General features: G+C 38.2%; 1 protein-coding gene across 8 annotated transcripts in view; it reads left to right on the plus strand.

The window, feature by feature from the left end:
- The window catches only part of GRID1 (glutamate ionotropic receptor delta type subunit 1), a 576,662-nt gene that overhangs the window by 250,361 nt on the left and 304,696 nt on the right, over positions 1-21,605 (plus strand). For all 8 annotated transcript variants that reach the window (XM_080597920.1, XM_080597922.1, XM_080597919.1 and 5 more), the window contains one exon: positions 9,524-9,808. In XM_080597920.1, coding sequence (XP_080454046.1) covers positions 9,524-9,808 — 285 coding nt within the window. The remainder of the gene's footprint in view (positions 1-9,523; positions 9,809-21,605) is intronic.

The following is a 21,605-nucleotide window of genomic DNA, read 5'->3' on the forward strand; positions in this document are numbered from 1 at the left end:
TAACGCAGCAGCTCTGATAGTATTATATATGCCCCAGACGCTCATTTTGAAGTCTCCTGCTTAAAGTTTAGGTCAGTGAAAGTGAAATGCTGCCTTGCACTAGTTTGAATTCATCATTTTGAAGTAGGTGTTTTCCTGAAGCACAGTAGCAGATCAGTTATGGAGAAGGGATCACACGTCAGTGTTTTGGTTTGCTCAGAATTTTCCAGGGGAGTATGAGTGTGCCACGAACGGCACGTGTTCCCAGTGTGTTGGGGAAACAAGGGAATGGAAATCTTTTGCAGCTGGTTCAGAAGCAATGTTGTGATGCTTAGACGGATGTTCCTCCCTCCTGCTTTCAGCATAAGGCAGGATACAAAAGAGAACCGTTTAAAGGGGGAAGTGGAAAAAAAAATATTTTTTTAAAATCAAGTTTCTCTTGGTGCTTTTTGTGCATATGTATCATTGCTGTTAATTAGACAGGCAAGCAGGGCTAGCATGTTCGTTGCTTGTCAATACTGCTCGGAATCCAAATGAGTTTCTCAGTACCGAAGAACTGGGAGGTTTTATCAGCTTGTCTGGAGCTGCTATGTTTGACTGCTTTTTGTAAATGGCAGGAGAGTGTTTTTCTTTTGTGCATGCCGGAACTGAGGCTGAACCATGCTGACGTTAAAATAATACTCAGCGTGTACATACAAAACAGTCCCAAAGGAGGCGGCAAAGTTGGGCATCCCTGCTGAATGCTAATGAAGGTGTGGAAAAAATATTTTTATATCATTATGGTTTGTAATGAAAGGCAGGTGAAAGAAGCAGAGGGTGAGAAAATGGAGTTTGGTCTGTGCTGAAGGGCAAAAGAAAACAGTTATTGAAGAACTTGCTAGGAGTGGAAGTCAAATATGCAGTATTCAGTAAAGAACATAGTTGTTATGCCCCTCAAATAATTGAGATGATTTGTGGTTAATTCTACATCAGATCTTGGGGTGGAGGGTTTCACTTCTACCTAGTGCCTTAAAATAGTATTGATCCCATTGTGAGTAATGTGTAGTTCTGTAAAACCAGGTGCCATTCAAAATTACCAGAAATGCTTATTCAGTTTTAAACATCATGCCAAGCTCTTATTCTTTGAGGAAAAACATTACTAATGGAATTCCATTTTGTTGTCAATAGTACGGTTATTCTGGCGGATTACTGTCAGGTACTACTAAATTGTTTTTTTAGTATTAAAAACAAAAAAACTAGAAAATGTTTAAATTCTGTGATGTTTCATATCTTTACTTGAATTTCTAAATTACTGTCTTAAAAACAAAAAGCTCAAAACAAACAAAAAAGTAAACAACTTTTTAAAATACATTATGCAGTCTTTACTGTGTCAGTCTTCCCAATCCACCCAAGTATAAAGCCAAGCAATACTCAGCTATAAAGTAGAGTATTGGCTATAAGGCTGCATTTGCTCTGAGATTCTTCCCCTCTTTGGAGGAGCTGGAGGGCAGTATCTGATCCGTCCTGTGTGAAATAAGGCCGCCTCTTTATCTTTCACTATTGCTCTCAATTAATGCACTATTTTTTTTAAGTGGCATATGCCCTAATTTCATGCTGGTAGCTTTACTGTACAGGAAGTACTGTGTTCAATGAAGATTAATCCAAAATTTTTACTTGGAAAGCAATTGGTGCATTTGTTGACCACTTGGTGGCATCACTCAATTGTATGGAAACAACTGCTTTGCCAGTAGAGCAGCTTTGCTTCTGTGCTAGGTGTTAAAGGACTTCCATGTTTTGTTTTAGCCTATTAAAGGCTGAAGAGAGCTATTAATATGCTTCAGGACGTTAAATGAAAGCTACAACTCTAGTTTTGATCGCTGTATTCCTTCTCTGTGGTGTGTTACTTACAATTTTGAATCTTTTCTTTATCTGCATAAAAGTCAACAGAAATCTGGTCTAGATATCTCTTCTTCCTGCCCCCCTTGATAACTTTTCAAGGATGGGAGCTAGTGTTTTATCAGGTTGATAGTGATATAAATGCATAGCATCGTTTTTTATATTTCTTTTTGGTTTGCTTTTCCTGGGAAATTACTTTTAACCTCCAATTGCTGCAGTCAATATGTATTCTAGGGAAAGGTGCTATGCAATTTTGTGACTTTGCTAATGGTAAATACTTGCTATAAAACAAAAGTGTTTTGCAGCCTTCATGCTAAAACTAGATGATATTTCCATGTGTGTATAAACCAACAATAACAATTTACTGAAAATGATGAAACATGGTTGTAAAGGAGGAAGCAAGGCGTAGTCACTGTTATTTAGAGGTAAAGGACAGTTCTGGTAATGTCAGGAGAGCTCTGACCGTTTGTATATGCTGACAATGGCCCACAAGGTATTGGGTAGTAAGGCATATAGTTGAAAACAAGTTTTTTCTAAATACTGCTTCCCCTGTGGGCAAAGCAGCACAAGGAAGGTGATGTTGCCATTGCGTGTCTCTTTTGTGAGTAATGGCTAGCAATATCTTTTTTGAGGGGTGTGGGGGAGGAATATATGTATATATTAAAATCCCTTTTCTTCCACTCTCTCCCTTCCTGTTCAGGTTAGGCTACTGAATGCTTGAAATGCAATAAAAAGAGCAACTCAAGAATGGGACAGTTCTTTAATATTATTTTTGAAACTTATTCCTTGTAAACATTTCAAATTCTCATGCTTTCCTTAGCTTTCGAGATGCTATTTTTAGACACTGCTTTGTCAGGGATATTCTGACATGCTGACTACATGTACACTTAAGCATGCACACCAATATATGCATTTACTAATTTTCTTGAATCTTTTCCTTGTAACTGATGGCCTACTGAAATAATCAGCATTAACTTAGAAAATATAAGCAATGATGCGTAGCTGATTTTTGGGATCAATTAGTGCTTTGAGCTGGACTACTAAGGATTTTCCTTGAAGTGGAGACTAAAGTATCTGGCTATAGGACTGCATATACCCATACAATTTAGGGTAGAGTTTTCAAAAAAAAAAAAAAAAAGGCAAGAAAAAAGAGAAAAAAGTATTTTCAACTGACTTAGCAGTTTTGTTGCAGTTGCTAAGATTCAGTTGCTAAGAAAAACACCTAAATTTCCCGTATCTTATGGTTTCTAAGACCAAGGAGATAATGAAGTATGGAGGGAAAAAAATTAGAAACAGTTTAAGCAATAATTCTTTTTTTTCAATGTGTTATCTAGTGTCGTGTTTTTAGTTGGAAGTTATTAGGAAAGTAAGTAGCAATAAATACCTGTGGATGGTGAAAATGGCCATTTCACTGCTGGTAAATAAATACAAAGTTTCTGGGAAGTCCAGCAGGATTATCCATCTGACAAACACCGTCTATGCGCTGTTCTCTTTGGGTCTCACTGTTAGTTCTAATTGGAACAGAGTCCATACTATTTGTTAGGGTTTGCATTGCCCTTTTGAATGATAGGCTAGTCACTGGTGCTCTCCAAGGCCCTTCTCACAACACACTGTTATACATGTGGAATACTTTCATTATTTGAAATTATCAAGTGGAAGACTTGGTATCACGTTGGGGTTCTGAATGTTAGCGAGTAGGGGAACTCAGGACATCGGGAGCTATTGGTGAGACTATCTCAGACTTTCCTGTAGCTTCCAAGATAATCACACCAAGGACTGTGGGATCTAAGAATGCCTGGTTTCTGGTCCCAAATACAGAATAATAGATGCTTAAAATAAAAGGGAGGGAATATTTATTGTTCTTAAATGCTGTATCGAAAGAACAATCCAAGTTGGGCTAGTTAGGAGGTTTGTTTGGTTTGATTTTTACAAAAAGAAAACATTATTTTGGAAACCCCACTTAGTGAACCATAAGGTTGAGAGAGTGTTTAAATGATTCTGATTTTGATATTGTCCTCAGTTCATCAATAGTAGGAGCGAATCTTTCTATAGATCAATATTTTTAATAAAAATATCTTCAGTGATATTAAGATGACTTTAATTTTGTATGCCTGATGGAGTGGTTTTGCACAGAAGCATTTACATTTTAAAGATCTTTTTAAGACCTAAACAGAATGCAAATGTAGATAGCTAAAAGTCTTGCCACTTTTCTACATGATTATATTTGTTGTGGGCTTGTGCTCCTGACTTCATAGAAGTTTCTCACGTACTACTTTAGAGACGTTTGTTTTTTGTTTAGATGTGCATGAAAATGCTTTTTTTTTTTTTCTGAAGGGACTTATCACCATCCTTATTGTTTTGAACTACTGTTGGGAAGGCTGCTGTCTTTTTTCTTCTGCCATCATCCTTTTTATCTCATCTTAGTGCTCCAGGCAAATCTCCCAGAAGGACTTTTTTCATTTAAGTTAAAAAAAAAAAAAAAAAAAACCTCCATGGATGTGTTTCCTGAAGACCTTACGTCTTGATTAAAGATACAGTTTATCAGCTTTCTGAATGGATATGTTTTTATCTCCTAATTCTTGACTATTCCAATGTTTTACTCAAAACCTTTAGGTACATCTGTTCACTTATAAATCAACAAATGAATCAAATTGCTGGTTAAATTTTGTATAGAGGAATAACACAATAACTAGTTCCTTGTTTGTTTGCATATAGCACGTGATATTTTGCATGGTTGCTAGGCTATTTGGTAGACTTGCCAACTGTGCACCTTCAGCAGAATAAATTACAGGCCTTGATAATTTCAGGAAATATGGGGATTTATTTTCCCAAAAGATATTCTTCCCAGAATTTGCTATATTTTCTTGAATTTGGTGTTTTGATAATATCTTTTTTCCTTCTGGCTTTCAAAGATAAACTATGTGAAAAATAACTTATCAGCCAAATTGACTGGGACAATAATACTAAGGGAAATGTAAAGTCCCTCATCTCAGCAGGATGGTAGCTTTGAAACCTAATTACAAACATTTAAGTGCCAACTTTGTTAATCATTTCATTGCAGACTACTGCATCAGAAACACCAGGTATGTGCAATGTGACTGGATTTCTATTCCCTTGCTGCATCTGATGTTCTCTTCCTTCATTTGAAAATCTTTCTAAGCAAAAAGGCAGCAACCTCTGAATTTTCAAACAGCAGAAATTTTTTAAAGCACAAGTTGTTTTATTAGGATAATCTTCCATTTGCTGTGCAGTGAAGAGCTCTTAAGGGCTAGTCAAACTGCAAAAGAAGAAAAAATATCAAGGAAAACAGAGGATTTATCTGATGGGGTTCAAAGTGGGTAGGACCAGCTGTAGTGACACACAGAAGTGAGAGACGTCAAGGCTTTGAAGTTTGAAGAGGCAGTGTGAATGCCAGTAGGTGGATGTATTACTAGATCAGAAATTAGTGGCAGCTGGTCTATTGATAACTGTGGTAACAAAGGAACAAGTTCATATCCTATCCTGAATAATAGGAAACCACTGAAAGGGAGGCTGAAAGACAGTCATATTGTCATGTTGCCAGGAGCAAGATAACAGTTTATTTTAGAGTATTTTGATTATATGTAGTTTGGAGAGAGGGATTTAATTATAAGGGGATCTGAGCTAAAGCCCTTAATACAAATATCCTTATGAACATGGTGACAAACTGTTGTCCACATGTCTTGAGAAACAAGGTGGCAACACAGGAAGCAATGGTAGAAGAGCAAGATCTTAAATGTGATTGTAGCAAAGCAGAATTCTAGTGTCATATGCCATAGAGTCCCACACGATAAAAAAGGCAGTAGAGATAAGGTGTAGTATGAAAAAATCATAACTGGTCTTTCAGGCTCACTTGTGGTGTTAATGGAGTTAGAGGTGTGGTCCAAGAATGTGAAAGTTTACTATGTACATCTATGATGTTAGAGTCAAGTTAGAAAAATGGGTGTTAGATTACCTAAATATATCAACCGGTGTTACTTCTGTCAACATGACAGAGATAATATCCAACACAAAACCTAGAAAAAGATAGTGCCTACAGAGGAGGTAAATGTTAGAAAATCATGCAATAGATGGGGAATTCGTCTACTCTTCTATCATGGAAATAACAGTCAAAGACAAAATGTCAAGCAGATTTGAAAAAGGGAGTTGTTGAAAGTCATTTTCAGAAGAACAGGTTAGGAGAGATGCTTCACAGAGATGATTATAAATTGGATTAATTGATAATTTAGGAAACAGTCAAGGATAAACTTGAGAGATGGTCTGCTATTAGAAGAAAGTTTTGACCAATAACTACCATGAAATAATTTTATCTGCTAAAATAGTTTGAATGCAAATTTATTCTCTAAGTACGGCGATCATGTTTTCACCAGGTTAACATGCACATTTCTTGCAGTATGGTTTGTGGGATGTTGGTATCCTCTTAAAATGGATCCTGACAATGAAGACATTTGATACAGTAAATTAATAATTATTGCTATTCATATAGCAGTGAAATCTGGAGGCAAGATTGCCAGAACGTTGTGTCTTTTATCTGTAGAACTCAGATTTAAAAGCATTATTTCTTGAAATTTGAGATTATTACCTACAGGGTAAATAAATAGGAAAGCGTCTTCGCTAGATGAAAGTGTGGTACATCTCTAGTAAATAAGAAAGATCACTTAAGATCAGTGTGTTTGGATTCCTCTCTCCTTTGTTAGTAAGTTTATATGAACCACAGTGCTTCAAATTTCTGTATTTCAGTTTTAAGGAAATAAGGATAGGGATTATGAAATTAATGTACAAAAAGTTCAGGTTCTTTTGAGTGCTTGTGAAATTATAGCTGAGGCACAGAATTACTTATTTACTCAGTCACATGATCAGGGATGCTTGATGGTTGCTCAAAATCCATAGCTAGTATAAAGTAAAACAAAATTACAAATATTTTCTCATGCCACAAAAATTTGTGTGCAACAAAGCATAGGCATACATGGGGGGCAGGGGGGTGAGGAGGAAGAGAAAATCCTAAACATTCTCACCAGTTTTCTTCTGGGATTCTGTAATCCTTTCAACATTCTCTTGGTAAGTAATTTCAAGATGTTTTAAGAGTTGATGAGATTTTTTTTAATGAATTGGAGTCTGTTGTACTTGTGTAGTTGTGTTCCCCATTGTGTTACTCACGTACAAAAAACTTTTCTTAATGTGCTAAAAGCTTCTCTGCCTTCAGAACAATAAGGTTTTAGAGGTTGAACTTCTTGGAATCTGTCACATTTTATTCAGCGAAAGTCTTCTATTGAAAATGACACGCACTGTTTCACATTCTGTGATTTGACTAAATGTGATTCAGAAAACATGAAACCTTTTTCCTTAGTCATTCCAGTTTATATTGCCTGCTGTGCTATCGCAAAACAAAGGCAAGAGGAGAAAACACTGTGTAGCATATACTTTCAGGCAGAACACAGTCAATTGACAAAATATCAGAATGTAGAAGCTGATTGACTAATTCTTCATTTTAACCCATTGGTACAAACTGCAAAACAGTGAAAGTCCCTCAACCAAAACAGACATTGCTGAGGTATTTCAGCTGTGTTCTGTGGGCTGTGCGGGGAGAATTGCGGGCTGTTTGTGGTCTGTCATATCTCTGGTCTTTTTGCTGCTAGTATGTGAGCAGCTTTTGATTAGTGTCAACTGCTGAATGAAGTTCTCTCTTGTCATGCAACTGATGATCAGCTCTATATTCCACGAATAAGTGACTGTCTGAATGCAGCCTTCTGTCAGAAAGGGCTTTGTTTCTTCTCTCCTGTCTGCTTGTGCAAGTAAATTGTTCCTTCTGTGGATCTGTGTGGCTTTGCTTCTCTCGCCCTTGGTGGTGGCAAAGCTCGCTGGCTGGTGCTCTCTGCAGGGGTCTATAGCTCAGCTCTGCTGTTCTCTCCCTCTGTTCCCACTTCTCTGTTTCCTGTTCCCTCCCCTACTGTGACTAAATGAATTACCTGTATGGCATGTTCAGTTTTCTCTGGCAAAGAGCCTGGGAAATCAAATCTGTTCCTGATCCTGGGTCTCCCATTTGGCAAATGTAATGCCTCCCCGCTGCTAAATCAGGTCAGCTCTCAAGAAAAACAAAGAACAATTTCATATAACTATAATTAACACACAGTAAATTTAGATAACGCAGCTGACATATGTTTATTGTAAAGACCATCAAGAAGCACTTCATTTTTCTCTGTTGCATTAGGATACATGTTGAATGCTCTGTATGTAGAGAGGATCAAACATTTTTTGTTATTCATATAAAAGTGAAAAGTATTTATTTTCTGTCTGTTCTAAGAAGATACTTGGCGAAATGATTCATTGGTTGCATTAGGCACAGCTTTATGTATTTAATTACCATGGCTTTATATAATTATTTGATAATTAACAGTTAATTATTAATAATTATTCATAACCTGTCCCACTCCTTTGGCTCTTTGGCCTCTGAATGTAGAGATACAAAAGGAAGTGTTCAGAGGAGGACAAAGAAATCCTCCTAGCACGCTGTGTTCATTTTCGTACCACTGCTCAGTCTGTTTCCACCGGAGACCGGTGGAGCTGCTCCATGACTGGGGGGATGCGTGTGCCCCCCTTGCCTGGCACGTGTCCTGGCAGCCCCATAGAGTGTGCCATGCGTGGGCAGCCTGCTCTTCTGTGCCAAGGCAGCACCCAGGGAAGCGGGATGGTTTCCTTTGGGCAGGCTGTGCTTGTGCAGGTGGTCATCTGGGGACCAATGCTGCTGAAACCCTGAGCAACACCCCAGCCCTCCTCAAGGGCTTCCCTGGGGAGCTGCAAGGCAGGTGAGAGCTCGCTGTGCTGCCTGAGGAGCTCCCGGGGACAAACTGTACCACAACTACCGACTAAATAGCTGCTGAGGTATAGCTAGGGGCTTTGGGTGGAATCCCTTTCCAGTGCCAGCTGGACATCAGGGTGGCTGACCAGAAGGAGCGAGCGGTGAGGGTGGCGGCCAGTGCCCAGGCTGCGCAGGCCTCTGCCGCCATCACTGCCCTCCCTGTGCTTCCAGCTCAGTAACTCTTCGTTCTTGGAAGCAGGTGGGGCAAAAGTGTACGCTGTGTTTTTAAGTGGTACGTGCTTTCCCAGATCTTTTTACAGAGAACTACAGTGTTATTAATAAATGTTTAATCATTCATGACTTGCCTTCATTCTAGTGAGCACTTCTGTTGTTTCCTTGTTGCTCTGAGAGGCAAGCAGTGAATGTTTCTTCATCAATTTAAAAATCCTTCAAAAGTCTCTTGTATAAGACACATCCTTGAAACTGAAATCACTCTTTGTTGTCTGAAGCCCACATCCAATGTGTATGACCAAGTTAGAAGTGGGTGGTGCACTTAGAGCCCTCACAGTGAGGGCTGTAATCTACATTTGGATTGGCTTCAGTCTGAAGAAACGAGGACAGTAATGGTATCTGTTCTCAACTTCGTCTTATCTGTACAGATTACAGATACTGTCTCCTACTGTAAAGGTACAGGACCTATCTCTGAAAGGCTTCAGCTGATACTGTAGCAGAAATCTCTTCAGCTCTGTGTTAATGGCAAGGGTAAAGCCTGTCTTGTACCCTTCATAGCATCCAGATCAGTGAAAGGAGTTTTTGAGCCTGCTTCAACCCTACTTTATTTCTTTTCTTCTCCAGCCTGTGACCTGATGACCCTAGGGATCTTAGCCTTAGTGACGTCCACTGGCTGTGCCTCGGCCAATGCCCTGCAGTCCCTGACGGATGCCATGCACATCCCACACCTCTTTGTGCAGCGCAACACGGGAGGCTCCCCGCGCACGGCCTGCCACCTGAACCCCAGCCTGGAGGAGGAGGAGTACACACTGGCTGCCCGACCACCAGTCCGCCTCAACGACGTTATGCTGAAACTGGTCACCGAGCTGCGATGGCAGAAATTCATAGTCTTTTATGACAGTGATTATGGTGAGTAAAGCGGAGAATTTCAGACACTATCAAATTGATTTCTTTCAACTAGGAAAAGGAGAGGAAAATATAAAAGGGGAGGGGGTAGAACTTGCTGGGCTCTTCCTCGGCAAAGGGCGAAGTGTTTTAAGTGACACGGGTCTTTGATTTGAAGGAAAGGTTGCAGTGAAAACTAATTCTCAGACAAGCAGCAAAGTTGCTTAGCAACACCTACCAAGACAGCCAAAGTTTGAATCATCTCACACTTTTTCAGTAAAATATTAATAAAGTGTTGACATTGATTGGCAGAGGTCATGTAGCTGTGCAAGGAAGTTCAACATGGCCTCTACCCATTCCCTGAAAACACTCTCTATCAAAGCTAAGTACTGTTCTCTTTAAAAATTAATTTTCAAAATAACTATTACCATATCTTTTTGCACATGCTTCCTCTCACTATTCTCCATCAGGAGTAACTCAGTGTTATACTTCTTGGCATTAAACCAAGAGGTAGAGTTAGCTTTTTTACTACATCTGATGCATCTCCTTCAGCAAATTTTTTTACTTTGGTCTGAAACTTAGGGAAAAGAAGTCTATGTCCAAGGAAATTTACTACCCTGTAATGGGTGTAAAGAAGCAATAAAAAATAAACCTTGCATTGTGCCAAGCTCTGAGTGGCGGGAAATGTGTGCATATTTTTTGTTACCCTGCTCAACTGATAGGAACATTGTTCCATATGATTAACTTAAATATTTTCAGTACTCTCATCTTAGTATATAGCATCTGTAATGGGGGAAATAAATTTTCCATGGAATGTTTTAAAACCATGTAAACACTTCGGGTTTAAAATGGGATGTGTATGTTTTTGGTGTGGTGACTTAGTATGAACAGAATATAAAGAAAGGAAATTGAGGTTAGATTGTAGTTGGAAAGATAATCTCGTGTATCTCTGTATATAGTTTAGATTTTATACAGCCTTCAACTACAATGTAGCTTTTTATTTGTGTTCTTACTATATTATGGAGGATTTTCATTAGCGAATCAGAGATAACATCTTTGGTTTTGAATTTGGGCCGCGCATGTTTTTGTTTTTTTTTAAAGGGCTATGCAAAAGGTTGACTTGTTAGATGTGCTATTGAAGAAAAGCAAATGACCAGGCAGAAGATGAGGATAATTTTAAGTGGGAAATCAATTGAGGCTCTAATGTGCTTTTAATTATTTAAAATTATTTTAAGCATGAGAAGTTGCCATGATAACTTGCATTAGAAGTAAACTGTACGCTCAAAAATGTAGCAACCTAGCAAATAAGCTGTCATTTATTACTGTCCTATATAATGCTCCACTACTGAATGCTTTGAAAACAAAAACCACAATGTACATGGTAGGTGCTCTTTTGGTGTAGTCTTCCTGTAGTGATGGCAATGTTGCTATATAGCATTAGGGTTGGACTTAGAAAGATGAAATTATTCAAAGAGTTACTTTCAAGAAAGAAAAAAAAATCTTAAGGATGCCTTACAAACATCATCTTATAGCTACTTTACTTACTTTCCTTCTAATTTGTAGCTTTAACGTTCTAAACCTGAAAGAAATTAGGCTGCTTGACTCAGGTCTTCAAAGGGGGCAGTTTAAACCCCAGAGATTCCTGGCCTTGGTAACACTGCAGATGACCTATGTAGAAACTGTTGTCAACCATTTTCCCTGGTAGCAAACCTGGTTACTATATTATCCTGTCTCTTTTTCTACTAATATAGGTTTCTTTGCCCTTCTCTGCAAAGGGTTAATGTCTTTATACCAAATCCTGAAGCCCTGAATTTACATGGTCTGTAAATTTAGATATCAAATTAATCTTTTTCCATTTACAGCAGACTGTCCTTCACCTGTCACCCATAAAACAAACTCTAAAAGGGAATGGAGGATTGCTGCAGGTATTGTTCCGTCCAGTTGAGAGCATGTTGCATATTGCAGCTGTCCATGCACTATTTCCTCTTTGTTGTGGATGGAACAACTATCTTATACTAATTCCATCAGAAGGATGTTTTCATAAAAATTTGGTTGGAGGGGTTTCTGTAAAGAAGCATTTGGCAATTGAACCTTGCCAGCTCTGGGCAGGCATTGGTGAATACAGGATAAATAACCTACTGCCCAGGAAATTGCATGCTGAGCTCAAGAACAGCACCTGGCTCTCAGGGCATGCCCATTGCCCTCATTAGTTTGCTTCAGCAGAGCTGTGCTTATGCATGTTCAGTGACACTTCCCTGCTCAAAATACAGGAGTTGACTGCTGGCTCTGAGAAGGGAGGTCACTTGAAGAACATGTGTTTGTCATTATGGAGGGTTTCCAGCATTGGGCGCTTGTAATTTAACAAATAGTCCTTCTCTGCCTACTCTATGGAAGTTATACTATTCCCTGGAGTAATGTTTTAATTTGTCCATCTGCTGATCTCTAAAAACAAGCCAATCCCTTGGTGTCCTCCTTGTGGAAACTGTCAGGTTTTCTAAAGACAAAATAATATTGCCCAATTTAAAGAACTCCCGTGTTTACAGTAATTCTGTACTATACTGGAGCTGAAAAATATTTACCTCATGAATTACTTGTCCCTTAACAGAAATATGTTTTGTATTATAATTTCTGCACTTGCTAAATTAAGGAAAAGTAACAGACTTCGCAGTCAGAAATACAGATTAGTCACTGAATCACTGAACAGCCTAAAGAAAAAAGACCTTAATAGATTTGGACTTGTGATAAAATATGCTTTATTTGACATTTTTTCACTGAAGCAACAGATACAAATCTGTATGCATAACTTCATTGAAAGAATGTGGTCCTTCACAGTAACATGCCTAAAATTCTGTTTTTGAACCTGTAAGAAGAAATTGATAGAGTTCACAGGAAAGATGCAGAAATTTTAAAGAAAATTGCATAATGCAGAAGGGTTCAGACTCTGTCATTGCACCTTACCTGAAACCAGCTTTTAGGTTTTGTCACTTTTGTGGTGAAGAATTGTATAATAGCTTGGTTCTGGAAAAAGTGGCCTTCCGAAGACCTCAGACCTGAAAGCTGTAGCATTCGAACTCTTCTCAATGACACAAGATCTACTGAGTGGAAGAAAGGTCAGTTAATACATACCCATACAGTTCTCCTGTATTTGTATAAGGAAAAATGAGCTTTCGTACAATTACAGAGAGATTTCATATAAATAATGCATCTTTATGACTCAACCCTTGTTTTTTCACTTCTCTCTTTTATGGTTTGTGCATAATTTCAGAAGAGGCACAGAAATCTACTTCCTATTGATCAATATGGGAGTTTTCTCCTGGTGAGACTGCTGCCTGATAGGAAAATGATGGTGAGGGACTATACAGTAATTCATGTAAGCCACAGCTAAGATAAGATGAGACAAATTTCCTTTCTTGCTGTTGTGCTGTAAAGCTGTTGGAGCTCAAGGCCGGAATGGGGGAGACTGAAACCTGTCTTTGACATGCTATTCTCTGCCATATCATTTTGAGAAGGCTCTCAAGCCTCTCTAATGCTTTGCTTTCCCATGTGTGAAAAGGAAAGAAAAACCTTCCTCCCTGTGTGACTGAATCAGTGTTCGGAATTTCCTTAGGAATTCTTTAAGTAACAGAATTAAGTGGTACATTCAGGAACCAACCAATTCCAGTAAGAACTCAAAGGTTATCAGGGTCATGTTAAATGCGTTGCTTAACTTTAAACGTGTGTATGAAAATCCCATGCTAAATCAGGGTATTAGATGTTAATTTTCTGGGGAAAAAATGAATTGACCCAAGGTTGGCAATGGCTGTCATACAGTGCTCTGTGGCACTAGGTCTATCTACCTGTCAAAGACCCTGAAATAGCAGCCAAATAAGTTGTCATCCTAAAAAGCTTCAGGTGTGCTGATGTTTTGAATTGCTTTTTCATCGACAGGAGTATGTTTTGTGCAGCAGCATATATTGCATCAGTGGTGTGCAAAGGCTTACGAGAAGTGTAATGTTTTATTTTGCTGACCTCCTGGATGTAGAAACATCAGTAATCAAATTTTCTGACAAAAATTGGTAGTGTGGCAAGTTTCATATAGATTTATACCAACCTCTAAAATGACTATAGGTTAAAAGCATTGGGTGCTGGCCACAGTAAGACGAGATTGGGTAATGAACAGTTGAAAATGTGCTTCTGGGGTAAGCAAATAGCTCTATGGTTAGAGGAAGGATTTGAGAAGGATTATGACAGCTGGATGTGAAAACAAAAGCAATGAGGAATATCAAGTCATAGTTTTGAAGAGAATGTGAGTAATAGCTATGTTTTCACCAGATTAATTTTACTGTTGGAAGCTCTTTGTCTCTGTGGTTATATCAAGTCTCTCGGCTTCCCTGCACGTGCATATTTTACAGTGTAAGACAAAACAGTTTTTTTGACTCCACTTTGTCAGTGAAATGATTCTAGAACTGTGAAAGGGAGTTGCAGTATTTTATTTCTGATTTTTGGTGTTATAAGTGACAGTGTTATCTAGTTAAGAAAAGTGGTGTACAGAAGCTTTACAAAAGAAACTTTTGAAGAACTTTGGACCTTTCAAGACTCTATGGAGCTCTGTTTCTACAGGGAGGGAAAAACCCTGCTGCTGCTACTACTAAAAAAAAAATATTTTTAATTTCATTTTTTGTAAGAGTAAAGATATTTTTTTCGTTATACTCATGAATGCCACATCCATTTGAATGCTTCTGGATGAATCCTGCTATGTAGAAAGTACTTGGTTTTCAGTGTGCTGTTTCCTGTTTTGTTTTGTTTGTTTGTTTTCCCTACAGCAGTTACATGGTAGTTTTATTTCCGAGTCCTAACTGTCAAGGGCCCTTGATTTAAAGTTACAAGCTTTATTCTATCAATAGTTTTACAACTAGCTATTGATCCTGAGATGGTCTCCTACTGTACAAGGGCTTTTGTGCAGGCCACTACTCATGCAATTATTTGATCAGCTAAGGAAACTAGTAATGAAATTTAAGATATGCTTATTTTTACACAATTCCTGTATGTAATGCTGTGAATCAGATGTGGAGCATTGGCTGTCACATCAAAAGCAAAGTAGGACATTTGCATATATTACCTCCATCTTATTTGCTTTACTTTATCATAAAAATGTACTTTATTTTTGTCCGTATAACATTAGTTGTCTTCTGCTTCTTGTATCATTAGCTCAGTTGTCGGACAGCCATTTCTACATCACTAGGGCTGCCGTATTCCTCTGCAGGCTTTTGCTGTGACCATTTGTTTAACACAAATACAGGGAATATGGCACTTGAGTTCTGGATCAACTGCACATGTGTTGGTATGTGCCAGTTCAGCACATCTGACACTATCAGAAAGTGTTAGGTGTTTTCTGCATGTGCTGTATGGTTGTGTTTACATGCGTTATTAATAACACCTGGTTTTGGTCAGTTGGAGCATCCCAGCTGGAACTGTTGCAGAGAAGCTTGAGTTGGGATTCTTGTTTTTGAATATTGAATTGAAGCAATCAGCCACAGCCTTCATTACGCTCATCAATCCCCAACAGCAATGATGCAGGAAGGGAGTCCTTGGACACCTCTGTCATTGTTGGTGCTGAATAAAAATATAAAGGGAGGAATAGACTGGATTGTAGCTCTGTTCCTTCCAACAAGAAACAGGATCCTCTGAGCATTTTTTACGTGCAAATTCTGCACTGTCTGGTTATGCATGTGTAACAGCGCTACTAGATGTCTAGACTGCAGACAAATACAAAATCATCAACTTTTACCTGGATGGAATTGGGGGGAGGCAGGGAAGAGTATGTCTTGTGACATAATGTATAATCACAATTACTGCTGCAGAGAATGCTAGGAAAGAAAAAATCCAGCCAAGTTCTCAGAGTCTCATAGGGAGTTTATGATGTCGTGGGGTAAAAGGAAAAAAAAAAAAAATTGACCTTTTGGATTTTACATTGAATTTGATCTGGAAGCTATTGAAGAAATGGTGTTGTGTGTTCCTATATTTATCCTTGAATCACTTTTCTGACTGTAACAGCACTTAAAGTAATTGGCCTACTTAAATTAAGCATGGATTTTTGTCATTTGTAATAGTATTTTTTATTTAATAATGCATCACAGTATATAACACTAAATGTAATTAAAGGAAGTCAATTTCACTTGAAATTATTACTTATAAATTAATTTTAGTACGTTGATTTTTAAGGTATACGAGTAAGTGTGCTAACAGGAGCAAATAGCAAAAGTAAGACTCCCCCTTCCTCCCCTGTAATTTCTAGCAGAGTATGTGAGCAGTGGGCAGAGGTTGTTTCCCATAAAAGCGATTCACTAAATACTTTCAGGGCAGTGCCTGTTACGGTATACAAATGGTCTTAAAATTATGGTACAGCCTTTATTCTGAGAGCATGCTATCATAGCCTCCCTGGAAGTTCACTAGTAGCAGACACCACTCAGAGATCTTTAGGCAAACAGATTGGGCAGTTTCAGGCAAATTGTGCTACTCAAATTTGAGGCAAGTTACTGAAATAATTTTCATCTTCCGAAAAATTTCAAAAATACTTTTTAAAGAGTGGATGGAAGTTCTGAAAAATCAAAATGTTGTGGGTGGTTCGGCTCCTTCAGAACAGAAGGCTTGCCCCCTCAATTTAAAATAATTAATTAAAAATCTGTTTGTACCTTAAAAAAAAACTTCAAAAGCGTGTATGTGGGGGGGAAGCTCATGGAAAAATTAAATGAAAGGTTTTATTAGAAGCAGTCTTTCACTGGTTTTTCAGCTCAGTCATCCGGTCAAAAGTAATTATTAGTCTAGTCCTGAAGGCATCACTGTGCATTCTTTACTTTTTGCAAATCCTTGTAACATTTTAGCTAACAGTCTCCAGGCTTGGCTTTGCTGAAACCAGTGGCTATTGGTGATTCTATTTCTTTCTTTTTTTTTTCCCCCCTTTATGCTATGAAACAGAAAGATGTTTCATAACACAGCACAGTGTCTAAAGTAAGAGCAAAGTTCAGCAGCCTGGAACTGGAGGGTGCAAATTAATTCATTTTGAACAGAGAGGTCTTTGAAAATTGTAGATGTCATTTGCAGAAGGTCCTATGTTCTCAGACTTTCTTTCCCTGACTGATGGCAGTTTGAGTCTCCTGACTTTTCAAGCCATGGCATAAGGCTAAACTGTTCAGGCATGTGCAAAGGACAAGGAGAAATTTAAGGATGATTTGGTGTACTTGAGCAGGGAATCTGAGGAACTAATTCCAGGAGGGGAGTCTGTTTAGTTCACATTTGTTAGGTAGCAGATGTTTATACATCCATTTAGAAACTGTTCAATAAATGCGTAGCTGGAACTTGAATGGTAGAAGGATAAAGTCTGTCCTGGAGGATGTTTGCAGGCCTTCAGGCAATAACACTATTATTCTGAGAAAATATAATCACATTATCTCAATATGCAGTGAATCTCGGTGAGTAAATTTCCCGTCTCTATTGTCTTTCATGGCAAGTGTGTGTGTATGTAAGTATACACATATATAGATATATGTATGCGCAGGAGTTCATATACGGGATGAAGGAAATGCTCCCTCTGCTCCCTTTCTGCCTTTGTCCACTTCCTCCTCTAAGCTTTCTGATGCCACACTGGACAGAATTTTTTGGCATTATTCCTAGATGGGAAAGTTTTCTTTTCCGTTTTACCCGATTAAGAGTTGGCATGGCTTCCCATCACTGCTCTGTGTTGTCTTTACTGAGACAGAAATTCTAGTCCTTCTTCTCTTATTTTCTGTATTTAGATACTGATTTTTATTTGTTTTTTCCTGTTGTACACTTTTTTGTGGGTTTCTTCAGCGCTCTTTGTGAAAGGTTGGAGCTAGCACTTTGACCAGGACTATTCCTTTTTTTCTTCTGATCAATGATAAACTGTGAACGAATGTACTCTGAAGGATTCTTTTTGTTTCTTCTCTGCTAGTAAAGCATGGTGACTGAGTATGTTAGAGAACAGATATTATTAGTCATGGTCTTCATAGAATGAATTAATCTTGGGTGCCCCAATGAACATAAAGCTCCTGAAATCTTTGTGGAGCATAAGTATGGGAGGGAATGTAATTTTGATGGAGCCCTGAGGGTCAAAATGTTTTTCCTGCATAGTGTGGCTATCAACAAGTATGTGCTGTTACCATGCCTACACTGCACTCATATGCTTGTGATATATTCATATACTTTTAAAACAGGCTACAGCATTTGTATATATATATGGTAGCAAAATTATTAGCACCAGCTTTTTATTCAACATTCAGGACCTGGAAAGATCTGATCCATGCAATCCAAGACTGCATTTAAAAGTAAAGCCACAATTAATTTTATCTTCTGAAAATACAAGTTAGGATTATAAATAGTCTGCACTGCAGTGATCTTTGTGGAATATGACATACGTATTATCAATACTGTGAATTAAAATAAACACAAGGGCTGTTCACTTAGCTCCCAAAGAAATGGAAGATTTATTTTGTGTCAGGAAGCAAGGAAGGAGAGAATGCTTTTCCTTAGCAGAAGGAAAAAAAAAAGGGGGGGGGGATTTGAGGGGACGATGAACAGTAAGCAAAGTTTAATTGCTTTTCAGATGGAGGTGAATGCAAACAAAAAGCTACTCTTTCTATGAGGTTATTAATACAGAGAATGCTAATGTAATAAAGAAGTAAGTTCTTGTCAGTGAAACATTCTCAATTCAAACTGCACAAGTTTCCATCTCGATGGTCTTTCTCTTCAGGAAGTGATCTATGAAACTGTTACCTGGGCTCAGGGCACAATACCAAGTTGTACACTTAGTCCATACTAGAGTCATTTGTTATATGCTACATTTATGACTTTATATTAAACTATCCATTCAGTGAGGTTCTTTTTATCATAGCATCTGAGCAATTTATAGTTTAATGAATCATCTTGCAAGACAAGAGAGCTGTGCTTATTCAGTTGTATAAAAATTGCATAGACATGAGGAGTGTTGGACCTCTTGGATTTGTGTGACTATAAAGTAGGCATCTTACTCCCCTTGATTTCAGTAAGGTTATGAAGGTCGTTGTTAATGTTTAGCTAGCTGTCCACAGCTATGTAAGCTTTCCTTCTTGGCCAGAGCAGTGCAAAGATGGCAGAGATTTACTGTTCCTTTAATTGTGCTGTGCAGGCCTTTTGCACAGTCTTCGTTTCTGTTCTGGTGTATTTAATGCTTAGATCTGTTGCTTTGGGGAGTTATTTTAAGAGTTATTTCAATCATTTTAGAAGCAAATGCATCATTAGACTGTGAAGAATTAAAAAGTGGAGGAAAAAATGCTTCACAATTTGTATTATTCAGAGTCAGAGCCCATTAGGAATGTAATCTCAATGTTTAAATTCCATTGGAGAGTGATTTAATATTCATCATGTTATTATAGCATTTGTTTAAATGGAAATAATGCATTATTTTTGTGTACAAATTGAGTAAATAGGATTAGTCTCATTACTGGGGAACATTGAGTCCTACAGAGATCCTTTTAATACTGGATGTTTTGTTTTTGTCTCTCTCTTTGGTAATCAACACCCCCAAATAAGCTGTTTCTAACAAAAACAGATGGGAGAATCACAGAGGGCTTTAAGAAAGAGTGGAAAATTGAATAAGGATATCCCTCAATTTCATTGATAATTCCCTGTTACAGGAGAGCTCTGAATGGAAGTAGAGCTACTGTAATGCTACTTGGAGCCTGCAGTTTAGTTTATCAATTTGGAAGACCTATGGGGTCAGGAACTATTGACGGTCCCCATTTCCCAGACGCCTATCTCATCTATCAGTAAGAATTGAACTCTCGGCTGGGTAAATTCTTCAGTTGATATGTAGCAGAGTTGGAAGGGAACTTGGAACAGTAGTTCAGCTCTGGTGCATATTATGACCAGCTTGAATTTGATTTCCAATGTGACAGCAATTGTTTCTGGTCTGCCTCTGGCGCCTATTTGCTTGTATCATCACCAAAATGTCTTCCTGGCAAAATATATTTGTAGCATGAGGGAAATAGGGAAATTATGCCTTAGAAGGAACAGTTATGTTTACACCAAAAGACCCAGAGATACTCAGTTCCCGAAATACAAAGCACCTTCTTTGCGTACTGGACTGTAACCCAAAGTTCTCATTTGCCCTGATACAGTTCCTTACTGATTTTGAAAGTCATTTTGCTTTGGCCCACTGATATTAATATTTGCCATTAACAGAAGTTATGATATGTCTTGTCTTCCAAAAGCCATTATAATATCGCTAACTTTAAGAATAATATATTAACTAGAAACAATGCTTCCTTGTAATCACCTTTATCCTTCAAATAACACAATATTTACAGGAAGGAACTGTCCCTTTTCCATTTAGTTTTGTAAGTAAGGATGTGAATCCCCCTTGCTGTGGAAGAATAATCAAAGGCCAAATTCTGACATTGTATTCATAAGTTGGCACAGCCTGAGCACCAACACTTAACTGGATATCCTACCAGGCACTTGTGGTCTAATAGAAATCCCGTTGGCTGAAGGAACAGCGGTGTGTTTTAATTTTGAGTGAAGATCTTCCCCGCTGCTCTGCATTAAGGATACTGTTAGGTTACCTTGTATGGAAGTAGGAGCTTATCAAATTGTATAACAACAGCTTGGACTGCAGATATTTGACTCCAAATGACAGTTCTAGTGCCCAAGGTGCACTCTGTCTTCACCAAGCAATATCTGGTGCTGTCCTGTGCCTCTGCTGGACAAGCTAGTGTCTGTGGTGGTCTGCCTTTTTTCCTTTCCCAACTTGTGCAGCCACATAAGTTTGGACACGCTGTAATTAAGTGAAATGATCTGTTATGGTAGTAAGAGGAATAACAAGAGCAGCCTTGCAGTGGGAAGGGTGGGAGGCAAGGAAAGAGGGTCACTTTAAATGTTGGATTATTGGCCAATTAACAGGGTTGAGTGAGTACTGACGATGGAAGTATTCAAGTCGTCTTTCTCAAATCCTCCTTGCACTATTAGAAAGGGGGGGAAAATACAGAATGTAGTAGCAGGAGGAAGGGTTGGAACCCCAAAGCTAAGTGAGTTTGGGAAGTGCAGCACCATCTCAGTAACCTCCTACTGGCCATGGAGAGAAGTTACACTGGTGTAACGGCAGTAATGTCACCAGGGGATAGAACTGCTTTTTGTTTGTTTTTGTAGAATCTCACTGCCCTCTTCCTGACTGCAGTGCCTTTTCTGGCACCATTCACCCTTTCTTCAGCAATTCTGTGCACTATGTTCAACTCTGTATGTAGGATGAAAGCGGCCCCTGTATTTGTAGGATTTTCTCTTACGTCCAGCAATACTCTACCAGTTTGGATTACTATAATTTAATCATTTTACTTTGGATCTGTTTTAGTTATAGCTGCTGTGTGACATTAGGAAAAAAAAGAAGGAAAAAGAAAACTAGTTAATTAGCAATAATAGAAATAGGGAATGTCTTTGTCAGTGAACAAGACATTCAGTGCCTCTTCAGAACAGTTGCATCAGAAAATTGTTTGATAGTTTATAACATGAGGTTGGAAAAAAAAATAATTCTCTTTAGTCTTAAGTGAGAAAGAACTACAAAGTTAGCAGTGAGATTTGTCTGCTTAGCACAAGTAGTTAGGATGATAGAAGGCTTAATTTCACCAAGTCAGCAACTTCCTTGCAGTGTGTTTTAAAAAAAAAAAGTGTGTGTGTGTTTAAAAACAAAACAAACAAACAAAAAACCTGTTTCATTTTGAGGGGAAAGAGAAGAATTGTTTCTGGACTGAGATCTACTTGTGTATATCCAATTGTAAATTAAAGAATCTAAATTGGT

Source organism: Anser brachyrhynchus (genome assembly GCF_964034855.1).
Source record: "Anser brachyrhynchus genome assembly, chromosome: 6".
NCBI lineage: Eukaryota > Metazoa > Chordata > Aves > Anseriformes > Anatidae > Anser > Anser brachyrhynchus.